The sequence below is a fragment of the Convolutriloba macropyga genome, chromosome 5 (assembly GCF_964194025.1).
Source record: "Convolutriloba macropyga chromosome 5, txConMacr16.3, whole genome shotgun sequence".
In the NCBI taxonomy this organism is placed as follows: domain Eukaryota; kingdom Metazoa; phylum Xenacoelomorpha; order Acoela; family Convolutidae; genus Convolutriloba; species Convolutriloba macropyga.
In genome coordinates, this window is record NC_134472.1 from 54,293,618 (window position 1) to 54,313,689 (window position 20,072).

General features: G+C 36.8%; 3 protein-coding genes across 5 annotated transcripts in view; 1 reads left to right on the forward strand and 2 right to left on the reverse strand.

Annotated features, from left to right (window-relative positions):
- The window catches only part of LOC142339478 (uncharacterized), a 604,341-nt gene that overhangs the window by 112,572 nt on the left and 471,697 nt on the right, over positions 1-20,072 (forward strand). The gene's annotated exons all lie outside the window — the stretch shown is intronic.
- On the reverse strand, positions 4,171-5,860 carry LOC142340097 (peptidylglycine alpha-hydroxylating monooxygenase-like). Its single transcript, XM_075390516.1, has one exon. It carries the CDS (start codon positions 5,537-5,539, stop codon positions 4,367-4,369), a length of 1,173 nt encoding a protein of 390 aa, XP_075246631.1. The 5' UTR covers positions 5,540-5,860; the 3' UTR covers positions 4,171-4,366.
- Positions 10,456-20,072, reverse strand: part of LOC142340098 (uncharacterized) — a 43,718-nt gene continuing 34,101 nt past the window's right edge. The window contains exon 5 of one of the 3 annotated variants that reach the window (XM_075390517.1): positions 10,456-10,713. In XM_075390517.1, the coding sequence (XP_075246632.1) occupies positions 10,536-10,713 (178 nt within the window). In that variant the 3' untranslated portion in view covers positions 10,456-10,535. Of the gene's footprint in view, positions 10,738-20,072 lie in introns of all 3 variants that reach the window. The other 2 variants (XM_075390520.1, XM_075390519.1) reach the window with 2 other exon arrangements.

Consider the following 20,072-nt stretch of genomic DNA (forward strand, 5'->3'; position numbering starts at 1 on the left):
TCAGTTAGCTGCAATTTAATACAAAGTCAAATGAAAAGTGCGCCGAAATACGCCATTTTCTACTTTAAATCTTAATAGTGGTATATGTTAACCTCTAATGTGGTTATTTGAAGCCCACTACAGAAATTCTTGACTTTAGACTTCTGACTTCTTCAATTAAATCAGCAAATATAAAGAGCTTCAATAGAAATAGGTTGGGGGAATGGAAATCAGGAAAGGAAAGGGTTTGGAAGGACGGAAATGTATGTGGGGGGGGGGAGGGAAAGAGGAAAATGTGTGTGTGTGGGGAGAGAAAGAATAAAGGAACTTGGTTCCTTTACAAATGGTAACTAATGTTCCCGCCCGCTTACAAATCCAATCTTGAAAGTGAACAAAATGAGCACTCTGAAACCGCTATTAAAAGGCTAAACTGTAAAAAGTTGGCGGGGCTGCTTCTACTTCTTTAATATCAACAAGTGAACAACTGATATCAATCCTCCAGTGCAAATATTTACAAATTTTTGTATTCGATATTTACAATATTTTTTTATCCAACAGAAAAATAACGTGAATTCAAATTTTGTCTCAAATTTCAAAGCAAAAGAGCGTTAGGTTTGTACGTTTTTACACATCAACCCAACAACAGTACGTCTAATTCAAATTAATTTAAAAGTTCGAAGTTCACAAATTAAAAGTCAGTCATGCTGAGCAAGTAACCTTCCACAAAAAAAGGGTTCAAGCTAAACACTGAGCAGACGAAATTTTACGTTGTCTGGGGAATTTTTTGCCTTGTTTTATTTCAATTTAATTATGTAACTCCAATCAAGTATCGCTAGTCTCACAAATGAGTTTTCCATTGGTTTAGGTTCCAGTTTAAAGTTTAGGTTCCAGTTAAACATTTTTGTTTTGTTACATTGAAAGGTTCCAATTGATTAATGGACGTCCAGATGATGATGTAAAAACCGGTCGTAACTTTTTTTACTTTCCAAAAGTATGCTACTATTTGATATTAATTGAAAATGAGAGAGCAGCCAGTTTTTGAGATGAGACACAACATGCTAGTAGTTTGAATGCACATTATCAAAATACAATTACAAGAAAGTTTATCCAATGATGCACTGTCGTTATGACCGTTAATAGTGTTTTAATTTTTGATATTAGCATTAAGAAAAAATATCTTTAAGGAGGGTTTATCGGAATATTGAGATTCAATAAGAATATCATCTTCAATGTTTTCATTAGTTCCCCAATACTGCTCAATGTTTTTCATTGGTGGTATTTCGCAAAAAGAGCAAACGTTTGGATTGAATTTTTCATTGCACAGTTTCTTGTGTTCTGGAGTTTTTCAGAGGCTGATTAACTTGTGTTAAAGCACGTTATTCGTTCGCTGTTGAATCACTAAAGCTCGAACAAACCAAACTGCATTATTTTGGTAGACTTTGTAATTGTACTCTCTATAGAAGTCTCTATCTCATTTACATGAAGCTGGTAAGTTTTTATTGGTAAGATCTAGTAAATATCTTTTTAGAGAGGAATTTTGTTTATCATCAATCATTTTTGCATACTAAACAATATGATTGCTTTACTGTGATTTGAGAGCTCTTAATAGTTTTGCAAGTGGATTTATTCAGTGGACTGAGCTTCTTTGAAACAGTTTGCACCAAATGAAATCCAAATCGAGCTCTGCCAGTAACGTTAATTCATGAAGAAAATTTTGCATTTTAATGTCTCATGCAAAAGTATTTGAGTTTGCAATTGTCTTCTTTCACCGCTTCTTTTAATTTCGGTGTTCTAACGAAGTGTGTTGCTCGTAGTCCACTTTTTTGGGGAAAATGCTTGTTTTGATTACTTGAATATTTACAATATTAAACTTCAACTGAATTTTTCATAGATGAGATTCAAATAAATTAAGAATTGACACTCTTAATTGAGATGCGCTCTTAATTTCGCCTGTTGAATTTTGAAAAACCTTCTATGAAAAATATCTTTCAAACTTTATTTGTCTTGACAGCTTTTTGCAGGAATTGTTTTAGTTTTTAATACCCGCCGTCAACCTCTCAACGGCTGTTATTTAGGCGGTCTCCTTTTTTTACAGTTCAAAGAATGTGAATTGTGTTGGGGCGCTGCCTTTTTTTAAGATCTTTTCCCACATTTTTATGATTTTGAAGTCAAACTGAAGTGATAATATTGGTCACGCCAAAACAGGAAGGAGCGAAAAAGCCAGTGGTTTTGCGGCGTAAAATTTTTTCACTCCAATTTTAAAGTAGAGTGAGAAAACGGTGTTTGATCGAAAATTCGCTTTCTCGCTAGTGACTTTTTGTTCACAGTTCACATGCGGAATTTTAACTTTGATTTTCTGTTTTTTGTTTTTTCATCTGATTTTTTTGGAAGCGGTTTTCCCAATTCACTCATAGTCCGTTCTAGGTCTAGTCGTTTGCTTAGTCACTGAAAATTCTTTGAATTGTACATGAGGACTTGTCCTGCTATGTTTCTTAATTCGCTTTATCTTTTGATCACGTTTTCCGTTTTACACGAGTCACGATTTTCTTGTTTGACTTCTGACTTACTTCATTCACTGTTTCAACTGAATGGATTTTAAATTCTTGCACTCATTGAACTACGCAATGTGGCGAATACTGTCAAAGCCAAAAGATCAAAATCAAACGAGACGGTAAAAGCCGATAAAACCCGGTCTTTAAATTTTTGAGAATTAGGTTACCAAAGGTCATTATAGTGCTTGCTAGCTGACATTGGTATTAATCTTATTAGATTTTAGTTTAGAAGCTGAATTATGTATAATTTTAGAATCCAACTGCAACTGCTCGATAATCTTCATACATTGGCGCTAAGCATTTACCGCTAAAATGTCATTGTCAGCGTAGACATGAAAAATATTGATTCAGAAGACAAGATTGTGGAATCAAAAAATGCACGTGAAAACGATGAAATAAATGTAATCGACTAAGGTTTTTTGAGATATATCACCAAAGGACAGACCACGAAGAAAGGCCAGTCGATGCCCCCAACCGAGCACCCCGACACCCCCAAGAGACATCGGCATTGTCACCTTTTTTTAAACTGACGATAAAGAATTTAGAACATTCAAAACTATAAAATGTTCTTTTCTTGTTAATAAATTGATTAAATGGAAGTTGTTAACAAAAAGCAATTATTTTAAATAATGTTGTATAACAAGATAACTGAAAATGATACTAACTTTTTTCAGCTGAAGTTCTTTTTGTTCAACGTTGAATTGATCTTCAATATGGCAATTGCAATAACACAATTGAGAAAAATGTGAGGAATGTTTGTGAGTTTTTCTCAGCTTTAATTTTTGCACAAAAACATTTTTTCTGAGCTTACTTATTTTTTGGACCTAATGAGCTTGCTTTTTTGTTGCAAATAGTTTTCATATCAAGAAGATTTTTGTTGCGGTACTTTCATATCAAGAAGATCCTAGTCCATATTTTTGAGCTAAAAGACATGTCTTTATGCGTATGTCTAGTGTCAGAAGTGAGGGAATATATTTTTAAAACTAAATTTCTTTTTTTCTTCAGCTTGTGTATCGCTCATCGTATAAATCGAGCGGCCACGAATGAATCAATAACCGAAACCAGTTGAGCATTGAGGGGAAATTCCTAAGCGGGGGATGAAACAAAAAATCAATTATAAATTTTATTTTGTATTATGTTACTATATGTTCTATCTTTTTTCAAGTTTTGATTTTAAAGTTTTGCCCGAGTTGAAAATAAGTTTGTTTTCTTGAGCAAATTTTTACTCAAATAAAGGCCTAAAAATAGTCTTTTTTTCTTTTTTGCACGAAATTTCGACTTAACGTATTAATGAATTTTGTGAAAAATGAATTTAAATGAATTTGGTAAGGTGTTTAAATTGACAAGAACAAAATAATATTCTTCGGAAAAATCAAATGAAATTGACGGACTGGAACTATTTTCTATTTCATCAAAATGCAGAGTCTACCAATTGATAACTCAGAATGCCGCATCGCCACAAAAACAGCCAATAAAAACATCTTGAGCGTGACTACTGTCCAGACTTCTAATTCTGGGTCACTCACAATTCGGCCTGCTAAAGCGGCAGTAGTTTTGGTTTACAAATACCCTGGTCAAAAATCAACGCTCCTCGTCGTGTCGTAGCCAACCGACCCAATTCAAATAGTTTCGATCAACATTCACTACGTATCAATAAATTTTTTGGGAAGATATTATACTGCAAAATCAAATACAAAAATGTGTATAGTATACCTGGATTGCCTACTGTTTTAAGTCATAAGATGAAGCATGCATAAAATCATTAACATTTTATAAAACTGTGGTTTGTAATACCAGCACAAAGTTCGAGTTAATTACAGTAGAACAGGGTTGTTCTATTTCTCATAATACAGGGAAACTTCGTTGACCCAGTCGGGAATTGGTCCGATTTCGTCCTCGTGATCTTCCCAGTTTACATGTTGTTCGACAGGGTAGCATTGCTTGATTCCATTTTTGTCAAATGCCTCAATGTCATCGGAAAGAACGTAGAACATGATATAGTAGTTGCACATTTCGTTGTTGATTCCTTCTCCGAACATTATTTCCTCGTCGCCAGGGTTGGAGTACGTGCACCTATGCACCAAAGTGTCTGTCGGCCTGATGATTATTGGCTCCTCAATTGGGTAAAACAGTTGCTCTTTTCGCGGATCTTCAGCCCCGATTAGAGTCCATTCCTTTTCAGTCGTGGACTGTTGACGTCGCCAGAAGAATCGCTTGACGGAATCTGGTTCCCCGGAGTGGTCTCGAACCCTGAATGCACTAACATGCGTGCCCAGACCATGCGTGTGCACTCGGAATGCAAAAGCTACGATGGTGTGATCACGCGGGAACTCACTCGGATCGCAAACTGCTTCGACGTGATCAAATCCGAGTGGAGCAACTGAGTTCGGCAAAACCGATGCAACGGTTGCAAGAATCGTGACACCTCCAGCAAAAGGTGTCGCAGTTGTTTGGTAGGCGAACTGGATTCCTGCACTATCTGTTAACGTTTCATCGGCTTCAAACTTGGCAACGTAGTTATAATGGATCTGGACCACAAGGTAGTTGTATCCGGAACCCTTGCCGACCTTGAATGAAGCACCATCGGGAAGTTGGTATCCAGTAGATTGCATTGCTTCTAGGTACAACAGAGTTTCTTTAGTGTTATCGCCGCATTTTCTGCCCTGAAGCAATTTTTCTTCGGTTTGGATCATTCCGCATGGCCAGTAGTCGTCAGTATACTCGGCTGGTTCCTCGCAAGCATAGATCATGAGATGGTGTGCCACAGCAAGAGGGTCCAGTGGTGAAAAGCCGGTCAAATAGTAGGTGGTGTCTGGATCTAGTTTCTTAGATACACAGACATAGTCGTCGTTTTTGACAGGGCGATAGTTGTTTATTTGAACTGATTCGTACTTAGTTTCTGGGCTATTATCGGTTTCACTATCACCACGTTTAGCCCAATACCTCACTTCAGCTGTTATTCCAAAAATAATTGACAACGAAACGACAACCCGATGAAGCCTCAACATTTTGGAACTAGACAGAGTATGTTAATTTTGGAGCCGACCAGATTTTGAGAGGCCAAAACGTTTTGGAAACTTTTTTTGAGTCTTTCAAACTTTAATTTGCGAGGTTCTTTTTGATTATGAGAGATATGTTTTGAAGTCTCCGTGAATGTGAACGAACCAAAGCTGTGTTTGAACTATTCTGACTTATAAAGAGAGAAGGTGGTTTATACGTTGCCAGGCAATTAAAAACTTTCTAATCAGTACTATAAGTTCAAACCAGCTGTAATATACTCAAACAAGCTAATTCATATGATTGAACTATACTTTGTCAAGTAGAAATTTTAACGCACGCTTTTAGTTCAATAACTCTGCCTGAAGATGTTTCGTTCTATATCGTACACTCGAAAACGTTTTGTTCCAATTCGTCACACAGAAAAATGGTTCATAGAGTTCAATAGTACATCTCTTCAAATTAACTTTTCTGACTTTGTACCAAATCAATTTTCTGGTGGAGTTGAAGCAAGTTAAGCTTATTAAAAGAGAAATAAAGTCAATGTGAAAGTAACATCACAGTAATGTGCTTTTAAAATCACTTAAACTTTTGTGAACTGGATATATATTAGTATAAGAGGTAATTCACTGTTTTTCTAATATTCCCTGTCCGATAAGATTTGTCAAAACATTGAAGATAAGCAAATTTTTTTAAGAAAGGAAATATTTTTTCACCGCCGTAATTATATGTAACTTTAGGACAATTGGGGTGATTTTATGTAATTTCAACACTACATTAAGGTGGTTTTTGATACAGGGAGGTTCGAAAAGGTCGGCATATAATGTTTCAAACCTTTTGAATATCAAAAAGTTGCTCGAAGAACAAAAAAGAAAATACTCTAAACCAAACAAGTAATACTTTACAACCTGATGGATTCCTGAAAAAGCAGACATGAGTACTGAGAGAAAAAAGTTCTAGTAAAAGATTCTGCCGAAAGTATTATCTATATAATTTAAAAAACGAAAAAAGATCACGCCGAACAAGCAATTCATTATTATTCAATGAAGTGCTTCCCAAAAAACAATTACAAGCAAAAAAAAACTACACGAGGAGTTGCAATCCCTCTGTAAAGCATCTAAGTTCTGCATTCAAAAAACTTTTAATTTTTATCCTGATGAAAAAAATTAAAACAGATTAAACTTTCTATCTGAAAATCGAGTGAAGAATGGCTGATTCAAGTTGCCAGTGATTTCGCAAATTTTGACACATTTCCTATGTACAAACTTTTTAGCTCAGAAATCGCGTCAAGCATAGAGAGAGAGTATATGTACTTCTCGGGAAACTAATCCCAAGCTCAGTTGTGACAGAATCATAGCAAGTCCCACGGGCCGTTGAGGCAGGGTCATGGCATTATAGGAATTGCCGGATGCGGTAAAATATATGATCCAGAATTAGGCTATGTTAAATTTAGGCCAATTAACGCATGGAGTTGGAGTATTTTAAATTTCTCAACAAATCAAATTCGTTGAAGTTTCTATGTTTTGCTACGTCTGTTTGTGCAGACATCACCTGGAAAACGAGTAATATCGAAACGAAACAGAACATTAAACGTCGTCTAAACTGTCATATTTTTTGAAGCCGAGTTTTACAAAGAAGACAGTTCTGAAAAATTTTGATAAGATTTTAAAAAGTGGCTGTGACTGAACGATTGTTTAATGAAGATAGATAAAACAAATCATCAAATGTTGATTTTGTTAGCGCAAGAATATGGCAATTCTAGAGACAATTGTTCGTTATCGTGGCTCTCATAAATTTAAAGTCACTAGGTTTGTAATGCGCAAGGGAAATAAATAAGGAAAAAAATCATTTTTTGCTTTTGCTGAGACGTTTTTATTGTGAAAATGTCTCCCAAAGGTAGCATACGTTGCTAAAGATATGATTTGAAGACGCAAAACTAAGTTGTTTTTAGGCGACCATTTGATACAAATAATTTTTGAGAAAGTGGTTGATTTTTCCAACGATATTAAACTTTATTTTGTTTCAAATCTCTCTGATTTCAGGACAAATTCTGGGTTTTGATTAGGCTTCAAACCACTACGTTTCACGGCCCCGCTCAAATAAATTTTAAAACACTCGAGAAACGAGAATAAAACTAAAGCTAATGAAAACCAGAGAAAACATCCTAGTCAAACAATATTTTGAAACTTTTCTTATTAAAACCCTCTAATTCTAGCTACAAAATCAACGAAAAATAGAGTTCACGTATTATTCAGGAGACAATTATAGGAAGCCGTCATTTAATGAAAACTAAAGTGTAATGAATCCGAAACTTGTTTGTAATAAATTAGAAAACTCTAGTTGCAAGTTCTGTTATAGGGACAAAGCTTTTGCTTTCAAATTTCGCCAAAATTTTGGAAAAAATGTGCTTTAACTCGTCTGTGTGATTGAAAACAGCAATAAGGAGACGGTTCAAATAGAGTTTATTAATCCAAATCTTTTGATTAATTGATCACTCTATGAAATTAATAATCGTTGAAGTTAATTTATGCGGCATATGATTTGAAAAAAAATTAGATACAGAAATTGTTTAAAACAACGTTAAAAATCAAAATTGAATAAATGGGGTTACAAATCCGCACAATTTTACCTCTATAAGCCAATTTCCGAAACCCAAAAACAGCATTATACAAAATTTATAATATTTATAATAAGTTTTCTAATGTGACAGTTCTCGCTTCAAGATCCAAATTCCATTCAAAATTGCAATATAATTCCAAATCAGCTGATTTGTAAAATATGTGCACTGCTCATTAAATGGAATTGCAATTTCAACCTCTTTGTGAGGATGAGCTCTTACTTAACCATAGCTCCAGGTTGACCATAGCTTGACCAATTTTGGCTTCAATGATGGTACCACGTGAAAGTTTCAGACGCAAAAATGTGGCTATAGTCACCAGAAAGAGCAATGCTGCTCATAAAAAGATCAGTCTGAAATGTGGGAATAATGAGAAAAAGGGCAGCTGAGAACAGGTTGCTGTGGCCTAATGCTGTTCCACTGCGATTACGCAGGAACAAAATTATTATTATTATTTTAACACATTTTCACTGAAATCAAAGTTACTCGCGAAAATACCAAATAGATTTTTTATGCCTGTTATTAACTTCGAATGGCGCTTTGCTTGATTACATATAATGGTAAGTACCTGTACGCCCGATAAAAAAGAACCCCAGCAAAAAATCCTAAAGAAACTATCAAAGTTTAAACTGGCTAATTAATTAAAAACAAACAGCAGAACGGACCCAGTAGCATCGAATATAAAATTGGAGCTAGCTGGTTGCGTTTTTTAATATAATTCAATTCACCCATACCGTGCTGGCAGGGGTAGGGTCCTCTCAACAATATTTCCGTTAACATGGGATCCGTAGAGCTAAATTGGGCACGTTTAAATTCGACAAAAAACATTTGAGAAAATATTTCATGCTGCATCGAAATGACGAAAATTGAGAAGTCCTGAAGTCGATTTTTAGCTAACCTCTTCCAGAGGTAATGTTGTGAGATGAGTTACTGCTAGTCGGGGATAGTTAAGTTGCCAGTTTGTAAAAATTCATCTCCGCATGCCTTTTCCTTCTACTTTTTTTGTATTTTTGGACAGAAGGAACTTTGGTTAGGCACAGTTAGGAGTGTTATAAAACGCAGAAGTCAGAAATCATTTTTTTCAAAAAAAAATTTATATATTTAAAATTTTTTCTCAAACATAATTGACATTTGCAGCCAATTCTCTATAATATAAGTTTTCACCAGCAAAAAATAAAGGTTCTCATAGGAGATTGTTTCTGTGTTAGGAGATCTCTCAAAATCTATTTTAATCAACTTTTTTTGACGGTTGAGTTAATCAAGTGTTGTTTTCAAAATGTTGATGCTACTAAACTAAAAAGGTTCTTTTGTTTCCTAAAGCCCAATCGGTCATCTATGTACTTACAATAGCGTGGAAGGTAGAAAAAGAGCTTACAAAGTCTTTTGAAAAACTTGATTTATTTCTATGGATTCCTGACCAAAAAAGAGTTTTTAATAAGTTGATTTTGATGAAAAATTGCAAAATTTGGGCCAAATAAACTAATGGGTGTCGTTTTTGCCAATTTGATGAAAAGACACATTTTTCAAGTTTGTCAATTTGGAGCAAAATCGGGACTGGCGACGGTTTTCCCCCCTTAAGAGAATCCCCACGTCAAACACACAAAACAGTCCCCAGGTTAAACATTCCAAACAAATGATGTATCTCGATCAATTTCGATTCACTTTGATACAAAAATTGTAAAATACATGCCCAATAATCAATCGAGTGTCCTTTATTCCAAATTTTTGAAAAAAATGTTTTTTTTTAATTTTTAATTTTTTTCGACTTCATCAATGAAGATTAAAATTGGGACTGGCCTGGGGGTTTGTCCTTCTTAGGACAGTTCCCAAGTTGAACAGACGATCTGATAGCCCGGCCCACGTAAAATTTAAATCGCGCTGGAGCGCTTTTGACGTGACAAGAAATTGATTTTTTTGCGTCCTAATCCATAATTTCTAGAAAAAAGCGTGTTAGCCGATGTAAATTTGAATACTGCAAAGTTGCTGCACAAACTATTTTGAGCGTCAAACACTCGAAACGTTTGACCACCTGCCCGAGCGAGGAAATTCCCCTCGATTACTACATTATCAGTGACATGCTTGTTCACTAAGAAAGCCCCAACCCAACTTTATTTGTCACTTCTCAAAGTCGTCCGCATGAACTCGCTTGCATGAACTAATGGAAAAATTGTTATGAACAATTACCACAGTTGCAGTTCCTATATGATCCCATTGAACTATAACAGACTTCTAAAATCACTAAAAATTGATCTGTTGAGAGATTCCTCCTGCTATGCGTACCTCAATCTTTCAGAGAGAAGAAAAGGGTTAAATAGTTTCTAATTTTCTACAGTCAATATCCCCTGGTTCTACCTAAATCTGTCTATATTTTTGTTCTTCACCTCTCCAACTCAGAAGTCGGCATAGAAGTCCAGATGTACTTCGGATTCATGGCAACAGCAGGCTACAATAACCAGAATGACTACACTGACAGATGCAATCGCAACTGTTCCCCAAATTATGCCCAGTGGCCAATTCCAGTTTATTTCGCGCTCTGTAACCAAAACTGGCGAATACTTAGGAGGCATACTCCAAATTTATTTTCTTTGATCCCTTTTCTTTTTTTTCTAATTATTCAATCCCGCATTTGATTAATTATCTTGTATAAGCGGTTGGAATTGTCGCCCATTTAAGGCATATTTATTCTTGTTCATTATCCAAAAGAAAACAATTTTAAAACAGAGTAAAATTTGAAAACAGAGAATCTGTTAAAAAAAACTATGTTGTCGCCAAAGTAAATTTACGTCGTTTGATGCCATTTCTGAGTCCGATAGCAATAAAAAGTATGTTAAAAGTTGTTAAATCTTAGCAAATGTCCCGCTTTTATCATTTCTTAGTGTACTTAGTAAAAAAAACAAATAGAGAAAGGTGAGTCAGAATTGTGTTATTACTTAACCCTATTTCGACTGTCCAATTTCGTTTGATAGATAACTAAATAAAACTCCACAAACTGTTTTATATGATTCTTAATAATTCCTGACAATGAGGGCAACTGCCTTTAAAAAGTGCAAAGTTGCTCAGTAACACACCAAGTAGCAACTTGTCTAACACTCCTTTAATGTAATTTATATATTTGGTAATGCTGTTTAAAACACAAAAAATGCGGTTTTTTAGCTAAAGAACAACTATAGGCTTGTCAAACAAAAAAAATAAACAGACCACAAGTTGATAATGATAGATCGATAAAACAACATTTAAGAAAATTACAAAAACTGGTAATAATTCATTTTCCAGTTATTTTGCAGTTTTTCGGCCTTCGGAATTATAATTTGTTGACACCAATTGAACTCTGCGATAAATTTTTGCCCTTCGGAGCACCAGATGAGGATTGTGCGAACAACAGTCTCGGTCTCAAAAATACTAACGACCTTTGGATCATGACGGTCGCCGTTCTAATGTCAAAACTCCTAGCTAAATTTTCCGGTAGTCTGAGAATTCACTTTCCAAGAGACCATGTTCGTCGAACTGCGAAAACTACAGAAGTTCAATCTCTCCTGGCTCCTCATTTGACTTGTGCCATTTTTATCTTGTGTTGAGGACCAGTGATTAGACTTTCAAGAGTCTGCTCGAAAGTGGCCCAGTAGTGTGCGCGTTAATTTCAATACCCTGATGGACAACTGCGGTTTCAAGTTTGCTATAGGTTTCAAGAAAACGTCTGGCCGTCTCATAAGAAAATGGTTCGGCGTAAGAAGTTCTTCCTCCTTTTTGTAAATAGTGTCGAACTCAAGACTGCCTCTACCCCACCAATCATCGTCTGGAACACCTAAAAGGTGAGTTTCCTGAGAGCAGTTTGGAAACTCTTTTTTGTGGTGTGTATCAGTCTCTCCACAACTCCTACAAAATGTGGTGCCAAGGATAGATTGAAGATCCAGTGTATACAAGTTTGCTGAACCAAGGAGTATGATATGATCCTTTTCTGGTTGGATGTTCATCTGGAGCTTTAGTTTTAACATCTAGAAGGCATTAATCACGTTTTGGCATTAATCAAGTCACACTCCACATGACATTGCGTACACCATTTCCAAGAAGTTTCTGGCAAGTGAGCTTTTACTTAATCAAATTTCAAATGTCCACGTTCATAAAGAGTCTTTCTGATGATAAATCTGGTAAAGTCTACGCAAAATTAGAGGAGATTTTGGGCAGAAAGAGAATGATGATTTCTTTAATATACCATTAATTCCTAGAAATCTGTTTTTATCTATGAAACGGGAAAATGGTGTGAGCATGTCTCCTTTGTTTAGGAAGCAGTCTCTTAACGACAATTGGAAAACCTGCCTGAGCCCTTCATCGGTTAATTTCCGGAGCTTTTTTACTTTTTGTTGATGCCTGTTCAGCTGAGGAATATTGTGGGAAAACATTTAACTTTTTTTTGCTTCAGTAGGCGCATTGTTGATCACTGTCTTTGAGGTGTTTATATATTTGTTGCATGTAAAAAGCTCCGGACACCAATGTAGGGAACCTGTGGTTGATGAAGTGTCATATTTGAGTGTGGTTGCCTTCTGAAAACGTCCAACTCTCCTGAGATTTCAATAAGAAGTAGGCTGATTTTAGCCAAAATTCAACTACATCTGCTGATTTTAAACCTCATGTGTCGTGATCAGCGGCATTTATGTTCCCAGGTATTTGTTTGTAATCATCGAGGTTTGAGTTGTGGCTGATGTGGATCTGAGTTGTTTGTCCATAAACACTTTGCATTGAAAGTTGCTGTCATTTCACTTTCACGAAATTCAACCAGATGTGCACCAAGTGTCGCTGCCTCAAAATCAACACTTAGAACGCTGAAAATTTTGATTGATGCAATTTTCGATTTTATTGACATTACGTGAAGTGATAGTCCCGTCTGAGTAAGCGGTTATGATCTAAACTCTTGTTGCAATGCCGGACACCGTTGCTTCAGTGAAAATGGAGTGTATGTAATTGTAAAGTGTGAGACTAGGGCAACAGGGTCAAAGAAACATGATGCCACCAAAAGCTTTTATCTCTGAGTCAGTTCCTTTTCCTCGAACTCGAATTTGGAATTTTTAAACATTTATGTACCGGAACATGGGTCACATGTTTCACCCAGTTTTCTCTCTGGTATTAGTTCGCCCTTGTTATTCTCCGATATCTTTTTAGATTTGAACACTTTTGGTTTGAAAAACTGTTGCTCAGAACCCTTCGTCTGCTAAACATGCTTGATTTCTTCTGGAGACCTGCTAGCTGCTTGGACAGAGTCGTAGAATCTTCAGAACGTAGATTCAAAATTTTGTTCAAAATTTTGCCCCAATGATGTGATGGGTTTTTTTGGGTTTCTTCTATGCCATGTTTGTTCAAAAGACAACGAAATCTAGTTGGTCAATTATTACCCATTGCATGGAAATTGCTTCAATACCTGCTGTAACGGCTAAAGATTACTGTCTGAAGTGATGAATACCATTCATGTTGAAAACAATTCAGGACCATTCAACAGGGCATCATTGAGCGAGAGACTTTTGCAGTTTGAGGCTGTTCTGGTGACCGTTCTGATCTTATCCGTCTGCCTGTTGTATGCTGGATGGCGTTGAAGATACCAGTTTGGAATCGTTGAGCGAATATCTGATTCAGCAATGCAGTTTTTCTGAAGATCACACTTAATTGTTTACGCGTAGCATTGTTTCAGCTTGTTGTCCCTCAGCAGCCTGTTTTGCAAGGTGTTGCTTTTAAATTTTACCATAAAGTGAATGTTTGGACGAATGATACCTTCCCTATAAAGTAGGCCAATCTGATATGTGTGTACTGTAGTGTGTTTTAGATTGAAACAGTTTTCCTGCTTTGGAGGCACCCTGTCTCACGTTTTTACGACTCGAAGAGGAGTATTGAGATTCTACAGGTTTTTTTTTTTAGCAGAAAGCAAGTTTTCATGACTTGAGTTTTGACTTTCTGTTCGAGCATTTACCTCCTTTTTTGATTGTTGACTTCTGTTTTCGAACATTGGACTTTAACAGTAGCTTCGTTTGTAATGTATAATAAATAGGAACTGCTGGTAATGTTCAAGGTGAAGAGGTCATTTTGAGATTTTTGTTCCTATATACGTAACCCCTAATTATCTAAACTACACCGCACAAACCCCCCACCACCTATCTATCCCCCCCAACACCTACCCACGCCCCGCCCCAAATTACCCCCCCCCCCCCCCACCTACCCCTACCCCCAAACTACCCCCCACCAACCCCCCCCCCACCCAACTGCCCCAGCACTACCCACCTCCCCAACCTATCTACCCACCCACCCCACCTAGCTCCCCCGCACCTAAAAAATTGTCGGCATTTTTAAAACACTTTAAAGTGGTTTGTTGGGATACTTTTGTTTTTCTCTGGTCTATTTTGATGTTCTGATTTCAGTAAGGTTATGTTAGAGATTATAATGCACGATTCGAGTCGTTTCCGGTGTTCTACCGGCTATGTTTTTTACTTCAGATAGTGAAAAGATTTGAAGTACGCCTTCATTAGAAGCCAGTACTTTTCGTTTGATTTGTTTAAGCAGAGTTATTTTTTTGTCTTTTTAATAGATTGTCAGTATCCTTTATACAGGCAGTTCCTTAATTTTGGAGCTGTCAGAGTCCATCACAGTAGTCTCAGAAGACCACAAAGAATTCTAGTTGGACCTGTGGACCTGTGGTGAACTGTCGAGGAACTCTTGCCGTGAATGCGTCAACATCGAGTCACGTGGTCAATTCTGTTGTTTCTTATTGTTGGAGTATTTATGTACTGCCAATGGGGATTATCTCCCGGTATGTCATTCAACATTTTGATTTGGACTATTGGCATCTGTAATTCGTCTGTAGATTTTGCATACAAGGAAGTTGTAACAATTGGGGAGTTGCTAGCCACGCAGTCAATGCCAATCATGATTTCTGCTGTCTTCATTGTTTGTTCGCCACAAAGATAAGCAGGCGTTACAGTTATGCATTGTGTTTCTTTTTCAACATTTCATTCGGTAACTTGTTTTGTTGTCACTTCCAACAATCAACAGAGCGTAATTTTTGATGCTAACATCCCAGTTTTAGAATGTTACTGATACGGCCGGCAATTATTTTTGGACTACTCCATGAAGACTTTTGTTGGTTATTGCAAGTGTAGTTTTATTGAAGGTTGATCATGTGTTCAGAATTTACACTCTACTGACAGCCTGATTGTTGACTTTTGCTGTTAATCGTATGTTGACGAAGTGGATTCCGCAAAACCCTCCTGAGTCCAGTTTCTTGTGTTTGAAACTTTGTTGTTTTCTTAATAATTTTGTTTTCCAGAGTTTTTGTTTTAGAATGTGTTCTGCTGTCTTTTGTTTTGGTTCCTCAGTTTTCCTCAGAGAGCTTTTATCTGTGATTCTTGAGCCCTGCACTGCGGTCATTGGATGAACAACGCTGCATTAAGTGACAGGTCATCTCGACTTTGAAATACAAGGCCATTTTTATGATATTGCAAGCAGATAGGGCAAAGTTTGAGTAGTCTTACACACTCATGACTGTCAGCAACAGCTTTGTCCATGCAGTGGGACAACTGGTTCTAACAGTACAGTTGGCAGTCTGTTTTTTGTTGTTTTTGAGAGAATCGATCTCTAGGTTGTTGGAATTTGTAGAGGTGAAACGTTTGCGTCCTTGAGTTCATAGATGATCCGCTTCAAATCTGCTTCAAAACCTTAGAGATTAAAGTTTTAACTTGTCCCCAGAAGAAAAAAGCAAATCTGACAAAGGTCGATGATTAATCACTTCGAGGTCTAGGCCATCTCTATAGTTGCTTAAAATACGCTAAAACTTAAAACGCTAATACTTAAAATACGCTAATACTTAAAACTGTGTGGAGGTTTTTAAAACCCACTTCTCAGTTAATCTGTTTACTCATGTTAGTAGTCGCCACTGTAGGAGTAGTCACTGATGAAGTCCTTTGGTTAATGCGTCGTAGTATTTTGCAAACAGGTCTGTGGAGAGCCATGCGTAATCGTGCGTCTGAGATCTCACTGTTTTCCAGTAATGTTGCCAGAGCGAAGCTGACTCCTTGCTACCACTTGAAGTGATTGTTTGCAAAAACCAAGATATTCGGCAGATTTGTTGAAATCTGATACATCATCGACTGAATTACCCATCGAGGTGGTGCAGACATTTCATAAAATTGTAGTTTTAAAGGCTTTGGGTGTTGCATTGCGTGAACATAATTGTGCTGCACTTCACCAATTTTTCTTACGAACTGTCTTGTCCTTTATCGAGGTCGGAGTCTGAATTTCCATTGTTCGTTTTTTCGTTTTTGTTTGTTTGTTCTGAATGCTTTCACAGGCTGATGCTGCGTCATTGGCAAACAAAGGCTTTTGAACTGGTTGTCTGATTCCTTTATCCTGAACGCGGAAACTGTTACTGCCTCTAAGATGTTGAAATTCCTTTTGCCAAAGATTTGTAAGACGTAAAAACAACTTTATTCTGGACAACATCCTGCAATTGAGTATGAAAGAACTGTCAGAAATGCTTTATTCTACATCGTTCCTCATTAAATCTTCTTGTTTTATTGCTGCTTCAGCTTGAGGAATCACCGATAATATCAATGTCCAAATAAGCTTCCGGGTGATTCACTTGATATCTTTTTAAGCAATGGCTTACGGATTAACAGTTTGATTCCACAATTATTCCTACTCATAGGACTGGGTGTTGAAGCTGGAGAAGTGTTCCAGCCAATTCACTATCACTAGCATCTGTTCTCAACAATTTTGTGCTTTGGTTTCAGGGTAGCATAGCAAAATTCCGCATTGCAGGCTCTGCAACTAGCGTTCTCACATCATCTGTTGCTAGCTGCAGTTCAAAGCTAATTTTGTCGGCATTTTCTTTCAGTGAACTTAGAGGTCTCGAATTTACTTTTAGTAGATTTCGGTCCTCGACACTTTTATTGCTCCATGAAATTTTTTTGGCGTTCTACTTTATTGTCTGTAGTTGAAGATGACCGCTGAGGGCGTTCTTGTCTTCTGATATAGGTTTTGTTTTGTGTGGCATCCGGTGGTTCGAGTAGTAGTCTTCACTTTTTAAAATTTTGTTTACTGCACTGCTAATGAACTATGTTCATTGTTGCAGCCTATTTGTTTTTGTTCTCTACTTTTAATTTGATCTCAGAAAACGAATCAGGCTCTATTTCTTTGCTTCTCCTATAATCTATATCGATGTTAGTTATGTCTCTAATGCTTTCTCTAATAAGTCAATGTTTGCAGGCGAGGAGATGTCTTCACTAATCATTGTGAAGAAGGCGGAGATTTTGTTCTGGGTCACACGCCTTTACAGAAACACTGCCCTGTGAAAGTTAAATTTCAAAGTTTAAAACTGTGTGCAGACACGTCAGTAGGGAAAAACAGAATCACGTTCCTATTGAACCCATGCAGAATTTGAAAAACTCGGGTGGGGAGATTCCCTAATCAAATTCCAACAATTTGTCTATACTTAAATACTCAAAAAAAAATAGAGAACTAGAGTAGTGGTAACTTCGCAAGCCTATTATCTTATATAAAAGAGAGGGTTATACCAGGCCCTTCTATTACTCCCAAGATTCAGATTAGAGGCAGCAGTATGTTTAAAATAGTAATGATAAAGTTGGATTCGGAATTCTGTAGCCTCAACTATGAGCTAAGTGTATGGAAAAAGGAAAACAATTATAAAATAGGTGGTACTGTGATTGAGAAGTATACCAAGTTCTCAATGCAATTTAGTTATACTAAGACATCAATCTGTGGCTCTAAAAACTATTAAAATTGCAGATGAAGCGAAGTTCGTCGTAGTTCACTCCACAACCCAACCAGACTAGTATAAACTACTTTTAAAAAAAACGCAAGATCTATTGCCGACCAGGTACTTCAGGGTTACTGCAGACCGTGTTAAATGTCTACTTCGTTCCCCCATCCCTACTACATGAGTTAATCTTACTCGCCTCCTCAGGGTGGCTTCACTTATTCAGTCTCCAAGGGAGCTTGGCGATTGATACTCTTAGAAACTCTCGTCTTGAAGGTGTCAGCAGTCACTCTTGATGTCCAAGCCCCCGGAGATCTTAACTTAACCTAATCAAAGCTAGAATGAAACTAAATGTGCTGTACAAAAAGTCTCCTAACTATTTTCTATTTCTCTATTCGATCTCTGAGTCTACACCGATTCTATCGAATAATCCTAAGAAGTTAGACAAAATGAACTAAGTAAAAAAAAAGATTATTACCGCTGAGAATAACGAGGGTTCCATAACAAGCAAGCGAAATTGGAATCCAGAAATGGGGTTATGAAAAAGCCTAAAAAATAGACGTATTTATACTGGTTTATCTTTTTCATATAAAAGAAGATTTGGGATAATTGAGTCCTGCGGGCTTAATTTAGCCTTATCATTTTAGAAAATGCCTTTTAAGGGCCCTAAATGTGGCCTGGCTTCTAGTGGTTTTTGTATATTCGTACGTATCATATAGGGTCCAAAAAATGCGTTCCAGGTCATTTGTTCATGCCTAAATCTTCATAAAATAATTTTAGTATACTTTCAAGGTTTTTCGTTTACTGAGATTATCAGGTCCGAATAATAAATTTATTTAAAATTTGTTACCAACTTAGTTTGAGAAAATCTAATCATATCTCTAACATTATCTGTAAAAAAGTTATATTTTTCTTTTGTCTAATTTCGGTTTTGGTTTTTACGGTTTATCGAGAAAATTTAAATGTTACTTCAAATTTCTTTAACTTTTGTTTTTCTGTAATTCTTAAATTTCATTTTCTAAGACTCCCACTCGGACTCAACTATTCTCCTGAATAGTTATAATTCATCACACGTCTTTAGCGCCAGTTATGAAAATGGATTAATTGAGGAATACAAGGTTACAAGGGTATAAGAGATTACAAGGAATATACAACTCTCATTAAAACGCGGACGACTCTAGTTTGTTCTGCTCTCTGACTCTACAAAGTAATTTTGTGTGCTGTGTTGGGTGGTTGTCGTCCTCTGCTTGTTCATAGATTTCACACATGTGAGGTCGTGTCCTCCGTTTGAAGCATATTTTTTTTGATTTCCAGAGTAAAAGTGTTGGGATTGTGAAAAGAGTGATAACCCATAAAAACAGACCTAAGACGCCTACCACACTATTGGCAGTTTCGTCGGCTGTGTTTTGTCTTGGTCAATCTTGATTGCTCCGATGAAAATTTTGTACCAAATTTCTGATTGTTGTGGTGTCTCTTTCAAGTGGTGGTTTTGTTTGTAGTTCAACTTTGACATGTTCCATTTATTTTCTTTGGTAATCCATGGTGGAACTTAGGGAACTCAGCTCGTGTTTTTCTGGTATTGGCAAAGTGAACGCTTCCTCAAGAAGAGGGTTGAGCGCAACCGTCCTAACCAGCCCAGTTTCGTTCTGACAGTTGTCTGTTGAGGGGCCGAGAATCAAGCCTCCATTAAATAATTCAGTTCTCCCGTTACAAGGAGGTTGTTTGATGCAACTTTGACATCCGCTCAATCTACTGCCCTTTAGGGTGTTATCTGTGATTTCACTTATCCAGTATTTTGTGGTTGCTGACGAAATAAGAAATTTTGAATGCGCTAAATAGGTTGCAGTAGGCATTATTTGAAAGTGGATGATATCAAATTTACAGGTCTGTAAGACAGCTGCTTCGTGACCAAAAAATAGACTGACCAGACAACCGGCTTGTTGATTTTTAGTCATTGAGAACGGTTGTTCACAGGGAAGAGAATCTGTGCTTCATCAACTTCAGCAAAGTTAGTCGTAGCTTGCGAGACGACACGGAGTTCACGATCGGGTATAGGTACTGACGTTGTAGCTGAATTTGCAATAGGTTGTGTAAGGGGCACTGCTTTAAAGACTTTGTGGATGGGACTTTGACTTGACATCGGGATTTCGATTTTTAAGAGGAGCCCATTGTCTCC